General features: G+C 39.4%; 1 protein-coding gene across 1 annotated transcript; it reads right to left on the bottom strand.

The window, feature by feature from the left end:
- Positions 1 to 3,406: 3,406 nt before the first annotated feature.
- Positions 3,407 to 8,725, bottom strand: LOC129753743 (uncharacterized). Its single transcript, XM_055749588.1, has one exon. The coding sequence runs from the start codon at positions 8,723 to 8,725 to the stop codon at positions 3,407 to 3,409; it is 5,319 nt and encodes a 1,772-aa protein (XP_055605563.1).
- Between the last annotated feature and the right edge of the window lie 222 nt (positions 8,726 to 8,947).

Here is an 8,947-nt window from a genome sequence, read left to right as displayed (position 1 = left end):
CCAAAATTTTCGATAGCTAGTGACTTTAGGCCTAAACCAAAAAATTTATAGAAAACAAACAAATGACCCAAAATCAAAGATTTAAATTTTAACAAAATATCTTAATGATAGAACAAATATCCGAAACCTACACCCTTTATTGTCTCACGGATGCGTGATCTACATATTAATAAATCGAACTAACTGAATAGGAAGTATACAACTGAAATAGCATAGCTATGTAGCCATTTTACAAATCGTTAGATCAAATAACATCAAATCCACGACTGAGAAGAAGGCGGATTAAATATATACCTATGTATCGAAAATCATAGAGAAAGTGACTAACATTACTCCCCACAAATCCCCACCCAATGAATGAGCACCAATAAAAGTAACCGGAAAAAAAATAACGAGAAGAGCTTAGCTTTTCGCATGGATATAAGGTAATGAAAAGGAACTAACCCATTAACTGTCAATCGTATGATGGTTTTACCTTTCCTTAAAACGCGAATGTTTGCGATAAACGGAATCCCGAGGATTGTAAAACCAAAAGTGAGCTTACGTTACAAAATATTAATAACATGAAAAAAAAATAAAGTCGTAAAATTACGAAATGTTTGTGAGAAACAACAACCCGATTCAAAGTGCAAATTAATTTTTAAGTGTTGATTTAATGCATACGAAAAGTGAAAATGTTTTGAAATATTTTTTTAAGTATAAGCTTATATCGATATATATATATTTTTCCAAGTCTTTCTATTGATTTATCAATTCTTCGTTATGTTGTTCGTAGATTATAAGTCTTGATTTGTTTATGATGATATAAATTAAAAAATAATAACAATTGATCGAAAATTGGACAAAGTCCGTAACTGAAAAAAAACGAATTGTGCATTCTCCATTCAGTACAGTTGAGAAATATCGATTTCAAACAGAAGTAGATAGTCAGTTTTCTTTTTTTTTTTGTAATTTGATAAACATATATAAGCGCATAACGATAATGGAACAAAACGATCGTGTTGAAATAATAACCTTCAAATAATATTCATACAATGGATGTGCCTAATATTCATAATAGAACGAAAAAACAGTAAACAGAATGGCGTTTTAGTTTTCTGGACATATTCGAAATCCGTTCCCTTTAGTTGAGAAAAAGAATATCACAATCTATTACAGGCTCTATGACATATCCAAGTTTGAAATTATGCTTTAAATGTTTTAGATAGATTTAAAATTTGATATAGATATTCTACACTAAAATTCCGAATTCCAGGGAAAAAAGCGATGTATTCTCTACAGTCTACACTCCTACACTTTACAATAAATATTTTGAAATTTTAATCAGTATTCAGATTAATCAGTATTAATCAGAGGTTCTTGTTCCATATTTTAAAAATCTTTATTGTAGGTATTTCTGTATTCATATTTCGGATTCGGAATCCAGTTTAGGATTCTTGATTTTCGGTTCGAATCATCATTTAAAAAAATAGAAATGAAAAGGGGTTACCAAATCGTTCAAATTTGGTTTTGTAATTCATTCAAAATTTGATTCATGATTTTTGAAACTCAAATGCTCTTTCAATATTAAAATAATAGTTTTCCAAATGATAAAGTATATTAGAAACCACCTTGAGTTTTTGTTTGATATTTATTCTAGTTCTTAAACTCAATTATTCAAAATCCCAACTTAAAAAGTTATGAATGAGTTCTTATGCAGAATTCATACATTATTTAAAGCTTCAAAATGGCGATCCAGAATTAAAAACTTAGAATCAGATTCTTAATTTTTTCATTTTATTCTCATTCTGATTGAAATTAAGGGTTAAGGGTGCTTAATCGGCACCCTTCCAAATAAACGAATTTCAAATCAAATCGGATTGAAATTTGACAATCGGATTACAAGTGATAAAAAAAATATAAGTTCAGAATTAAACCCAAAACGTCAGAATTAAAATTACTCAGTGAGTGAAACAAAAATTGTATAACTATGTGTTAAAATATATATGATTGAAAATTGTCAAAAAGATCTTCTACAATTTGTTTCAAATGATTCAACGGATGAATGAAGCATAAGTTTACTTTTTTTGGAACAAGCAATTGGCGTTGAGGACCAAAAATATGAAAAAGGGCGTGAAGCAAGTAGTACTATTTATGTTATTTCTACAAAAATCAAGATTATTATTTAAAATTTACTGTTTATTAGTGGAAAATAATGTTTCTACGAGTTATTCGAATAGATAACTGCATTTTTAGACATTTTCAGACATTCGAGCTAAGATATTTTATCAACATATATAATTTAGTCATCAAAATGACGTGAAATGATGAAACATTCTAAGCTGAACTTGAATCGAAAAAAAACATGCTTCTCATTAAAAACTTGAATTTTCTAATCAGCCAAATACTATTTTTCCAGTTTTTAATCGTAGAACTGTTAAACGGAATTAAGACTCTACTGGATGATTTTGGTTTAGAAATAAGTACTTGGTACCGTGTGAACGCCTTGGAAATTCTAAGATCACTAAATCACAAAAACAGAATTGCATCAAGGTGACTAGGAAGTGAATTTCTTTGACAGATGTAACGGCGATTTTCGGATCTCCGAGAGATGATCTACCTTTTTTGCAGCAGTACAATAACAGACAGCTCAACTGTAAATTTATTATAGAATGGGTAAACATGAATTGCGTAACCTTGCTTATTTCAAATCCAATACTTACAAATTTATTAGTAGAACCTCTTTTCTTCTTTGATTTGCGATATCGTGTTTCTGACCGTGGACTACTTAAATCTTGCGTTTGATTAAACTTTTTCTTGACTGCCTAATAATCGACCTAATTGCAATTGTAACGTTATATGAGATTTTTGATTTCCAAATTAGTTTTAATTGAACTTACATACGATGTTCGCTCTATCGTTTATGCCAACTATGCGCAGCAATTTGAGACAATCTTCTCAAAGATTGCTACTACTAATGATTTTCCGATCGATTGACCGGATTTGAGGTTAGTTTATTTTCTGTTGATGGTGTCTTGTAATCTAGAAATTTTATAATTACTTTCTTTTTCAGGTGTACAACTAAAACGGCATTTACTTACAGCAGCTGAACTACGGGTGTAACTACAACAGCCTTGGGCCAACAGGTAGCCAACAATTCGTCCGAATTTAGTAGCTCTACTACGCCGCATTAATCGACAACCTAAAGCAAAGTGCATGACTACATCAGTACTTGATTTGAATTTCATCATTTATCGAACTAGTGGTTATAAGTACATACCCCAATTGTATGGCTTAAATAAACGGGCACTTCCTTGAATTTTAACTAACGTGTTATAATTTTGTGCTGAATATTTGCGGAACTAAATTCCCAACCAGGTGGTTTTCCATCAACAACTTTCCTTAATCTTCTTCCTACTTCTCTTTTTTATTTTAGCAATTTCCTCTCTGTTCCTGCCTTTGTAGTATGGGTTATTTGATTTGACATCTGACCACTATGGGCCGCGTCAACACCCCCCACACGTAACTCCGGTAAATCTCTAGATTTTTCGGTTTTACCCTTTTCTTCAATACCTAGCTCCAACACTGCAAGGTTAATTACACTTCGTCGGTTTACCCCTTTGGCAGTTCTGATCAAAGCCTGTCGAACCTTCCCGTCACGTCCTTCGAATATTTCGTCGACAATTCCTCGAACCCACTGGTTCCGGTCCCTTCCAGTCACTACAAATACCAGATCGTCTTTCTTGATGTTTCTTTGTTCTTGGAACCACTTCGTACGCCGATTAATTGATGGTAAGTATTCTTTCAACCAACGTTGCCAAGCTCTATCCGCTAAGAACTGTGATCTCTGAAAAATGTTTCTTAACGCATCAGCTAGTTCTGTCTCAGTTTTGGGTTGAAATTCTTCCGCTTTAACAGTCCTCAGGAAATGGTTTGGGGTTAACGATTCGTCCTCCATAACATCCTGGGATTTGTACGTCAGGGGTCGTAAATTAATCATATCTTGGACTTCGGATAGAGTAGTCCAGAGGATCTCATCCGTTAGCTTCCTTCCGTCGTCCAATGCTTTCATAGCTTCCTTTACTGAGCGCACCATCCTTTCCCAGATGCCACCCATGTGGGGGGTTCCTGGGGGGTTGAAATGCCACTTTGTTCGAGGAGTGGTCATAGCTTCAGCACATTCGTAGTAAATCTGTTTCTGCATCTCATTCCAGGCTCCCGTGAAGTTCGTGCCATTGTTGGAAAAGATGTCTGAGGGTACTCCTTGTTTGCATACGAATCTACGTATTGCCATAAGGCACGATGGTGTAGATAAGGTGTAAACTACTTCTAGGTGTATCGCTCTAATAGATAAACACGTAAAAACAGCGACCCATCTTTTCTCCTTGCGCCGACCCACCGTTACTTCAAGCGGGCCTAAGTAATCCACACCGACAGCTTGAAATGGTCCCAATTGAGGGGTTACGCGTTGTATAGGTAACGGTGCCATCATCGGAGCTCGTGGAACACAACGGTGAACTTTGCACCAAACACAACTTTTGGCTACCGTTCGAATCACGCCGCGTAATCCTATGATGTAAAATTTTTGTTGCACTTCGTTGAACACCGTCTCGCGGTTGCCATGTCCTAACAGTTCGTGATAATGTTGAATAATTCGCAAAGTTATAATGTGATCACGGGGCAGAATTATAGGGTGACGTTTGTCAAATGGTAGGTGTTCGGCTTTCTCCATCCTGCCTTTAACTCGTAGAACTCCCTTTTCATCTACGATGGGTGTAAGCTTGAACAGTTTGCTGCTTGTTGGTAAAGGATATCTTGTTTCGTTGCGACCACTTTCTGTAAATTTTGATAATCTGCGAATTTCATCAGGAAAGCCATCGTTTTGAGCTTGCTTCCATAAGATAGAATCAGCTCTTTGGAGCTCTTCGCTTTGAAGAGGACATTTCACTTTTTTACATTTAATCTGTAGTTTCAGTACTTGCGATTCTTTCAACTTGGCACAGAACAACGGCTCTCCATTTTTTTTTCTTTTTAGATTGTCAATGTACCTGATAACTGTAGCAGTTACTCGTGAAATTCGATTCCAAGTTGACATATTAGTCACGGGAATGAGTGGAAGTCGTGGGGCACCATCATGATGGAGTAAAACACATGGTTTTATTTCTTCCGGGGTGTTACTGGGTGAGTTGATTTGTTCTGGCCAGCGGCTTTCTGGTTCATACAAAAATGCGGGTCCTCGATACCAAGCGCCGTCCATGTCCAAGGGAGATCCCGTTCCCCATTTAGTGAGGATGTCAGCGATGTTCTGCTTACTGGGAACCCATCGCCAGTCTGATGTATTTGTAAGGTCCTGTACTTCAGCGATACGGAATGACACGAACTGTTGATAGTTACGGGCTTCAGATCGAATCCAGCTGAGTACGGTTCGGGAATCCGTCCACAGGGTACATTTTCCAACCTTCAGTCGATGATTTTGCTGAACCGTTTTCATCAACTTTGCTCCACGGACTGCTGCCATGAGCTCCAGGCGCGGCACCGATATTCGCTTCAGTGGGGCCACTTTTGCGCTCGACATCACCAATGAAACCTTCACACCATTGGCCCATTTTACGCGGAAGTAGACTGCACAGCCATAAGCATACTCACTGGCATCTGTGAATACATGCATTTCCAGTGATTCAATTTCTTTTGAATGTAAATTTCCGAGGTAACATCGATCAATACGAAGGCTTTCCACTTGAGACATTATTTCGGTCCATTTTTTCCATTTATCAAAAGAGTTGTCATCTATGGCTTCATCCCACTCACATCCAGTCCTCCACAAGTCCTGGATTAACATCTTGCCTAGAATTGTGAAGGGAGAAAGAAGCCCTAGCGGATCAAAAAATCCCATAACACAACTCAGGACAATCCGTTTTGTCGGTCGTGAGTTCCCACTTAAATACTGTCGAACTTCATCACGATGCGCAGTGGAAAAGCAGAAAACGTCATCGTGGGGGTTCCAAATGATTCCTAACACCCGTTCAGTGTCTGTTTCTTTACACTTGTTGAATTTGATAGCCTGTTCCTCATTGGGTTCTCCCAAATTTAAAAGCATTTCTTCAGAATTCGAAACCCAGTTTCGAATTTCGAATCCTCCTCTGGCATGAATATCTCGCACTTGGGTGGCTAATCCGACCGCTTGATCCAGCGTATCCACGCTGTCATAATAGTCGTCAACGTAGTGGTTTTCAACTATCGCAGCAGCAGCCTCAGCATATTCCGTTGCATACTCACGCGCATTCAAGTTTTTGATATACTGGGCAGAGCATGGGGAGCATGTTGCCCCAAAAGTGGCCACATCCATGATATAGATCGTCGGTGGCTTCGAACGATCTTCCCGGAAAAGAAACCGTTGTACCTGTTTGTCTTCTGCCCTAATTTGGATTTGATGGTACATCTCCCGAATATCTGCACCAAAGGCTAAACGTCGTTCTCGGAAGCGACTGATGACAGACGGCAGAGACACCGTCATATCCGGACCCTTCATCAATTGGGAATTGAGCGAGATTCCTTTAACGGTTGCCGCCGCATCCCAAACCAGACGAACTTTATTGGGCTTATTTCGATTTAAAACCACGTTTAATGGTAGGTACCACGTTTTGCTGGCATTGGCTACCGAAAGTTCTTCCGCTGTCGCTATGTGCGCGTATCCCTTCTGCAAGTATTGCTCAATTTGTGTGCGAACATTTGAGAACAATTGTGGTTTATTTGCGAGTCTTCGTTCTAGTTCTTCCATTCGCCTCAATGCCATTCCATAACCATCAGGGAACCAAGGATCATCTGTTCTCCAAAGTAAGCCTGTTTCGAATCGGTTACCGATTCGTACGGTGGTTGCTTCCATGATTTTACGAGCTCTTTGTTCCTCCTTTGATTCAGGCGAAACCGAACTAAGGTTCTCTTCCACCGAGTATTGGAATTTTAACAGGTTGTAGATTTCTTGGTTGGTAGGTTGTACATGAACCCCAACATATCCACTCGAGGTGGTAAACGGTGACTCCTTAACTGGACCATACACTGACCAACCTAATTTCGAACGTACGCCTATTGGTTCACCAATATTCCCCACCTTCGTTTCTAATGGTGCTATAATCTCCAAGTTATTGAGTCCGATTAAGAGTCCGGGTCGCTCGGCTTGGTAAGACTGAACTGGTACTTCGGCGAGGAAAGGATATTGCTGTTTAAGTTCTTTAGTATCTAGAACTTGCATTGGGAGGAGGAGCTGCGAAACTGTTCGAACATTCCTTAGCTGCCATCGATGATCGTTAGTCCCTGACGATATTTCGACGTCCGCTCTGATGGAGTCCTTTTCGGTGCGCGACACGTCTGCTGTCCATTTGATGGTTAACGGATCCGACTCACCTACTAGATTCAGTTTTGCTGCCAGTGAGTTTTCGATCAACGTAACTGATGCGCCTTCGTCGAGAAAGGCAAGAGTACTCACAACTTTATCCGCAAAGTAAAGACTGACAGGTATCATGCGAAACATAATACTGGAGGAATCAGGGAAGTGCGTGTTTAGAGATACAGTTGGGCAGGTTGATGGGTGGAGGAGTGTATGATGACGATCGCGACATCCAGCAACGTCACATTTTATTCGGTGGAATCTGCATGGCAGCCGTCCATGCTCATTCAGGCAAATATGGCACAGTTTCCACTTCTCCGCAAGGTCAAAACGCTGCTCCTCAGACATTTTCTTGAATTCATCGCAGAAGCGTAGACGATGATCCGTACGCCCACATGCTTTACATGGTTTTTGTGCTGTGAGTGTTTGTCGTTCTTCAACGCTGTGAGTGAAAACTACTCTTTCCTTGGTTCTTGGTTTTTGAGAATCTAGTACGGATTCTACATCGACATTTGTTTCGCAAATTTCAGACACAATTTTAGAAATGAATTTTGCAAATGTGCGTAGATTCACGGTGGATTTTCTCCTTTTATACCGTACCCACTCTCGTTTGTTTATTGCCGGCAATTTGTTTACAAGATCCTGGATCAAAGTAGGGTTGATCAAGTGCGCATACAAACCAGATGCTTCCAAGTGACTGCAAAGCTGTTCTACCGCATTTCCGAACGGAATATAAGTCGTTAACTTTTCTGCTTTTGGAGATTCCAATTTACGTACTTTGTCGATGTAGTGTTGCAACAGGATCTCCGGACGACCGTATAATTTGCGTAATTTTTTGATGACTTTGGGTACAGATTTAGGATACAGCAGGAGTCCACGTACATTTTCCAAGGCCGGTCCTGTTAGGCTTTCCTGGAGGCGAACTAAGTTTTCGATGTTATTGTAACCGCACGCCTCTGTAGAGGATGTGTAGCTGCTCAGAAAAAGTGGCCATTCTTCCGGCTTTCCTGAGAAAGGTGGAAGTCTTCGATTGATTCCATTGCGTGCCGTCAATTGTGCTTTTGAAGGTCTAGTTTGATTCCCTTGTAAAGCAGCCTTTGAACTAGTTGATGAACATGACGATGAACTATCGGTGAAATCAGAGAGGGAGCTACTCGAGGAACTATCAGTCGAGCTAGGTTCCGAATCCAATACTGTAGTTTTCTTAGTGTAGTTTCTACTCTTCAGTGACTCACCAGGTGCTTTCCAGCATTGTTGATCAAGTTGGCGTAAAGGAGTCGAAGTTTTACCACGAGTACCCTTTGGCAGCACAGTTTGAGATTGCAAGCTGAATTCTGCTAATTCTTTATCAAGAGCGTCCATTTTAGATTGATAAGATTCGCGCATAGCTTTGAGGCTTCGAACGATCTTCCCGGAAAAGAAACCGTTGTACCTGTTTGTCTTCTGCCCTAATTTGGATTTGATGGTACATCTCCCGAATATCTGCACCAAAGGCTAAACGTCGTTCTCGGAAGCGACTGATGACAGACGGCAGAGACACCGTCATATCCGGACCCTTCATCAATTGGGAATTGAGCGAGATTC

Source organism: Uranotaenia lowii, chromosome 3 (assembly GCF_029784155.1).
Source record: "Uranotaenia lowii strain MFRU-FL chromosome 3, ASM2978415v1, whole genome shotgun sequence".
NCBI classification, from domain to species: Eukaryota; Metazoa; Arthropoda; class Insecta; order Diptera; family Culicidae; genus Uranotaenia; species Uranotaenia lowii.
This window is presented reverse-complemented; position numbering and strand designations above follow the sequence as displayed.

Bases quoted from the DNA above. Each gene is read 5' to 3' on its own strand.
- LOC129753743 (XM_055749588.1), bottom strand. From the start codon at position 8,725: ATGGACGCTCTTGATAAAGAATTAGCAGAATTCAGCTTGCAATCTCAA.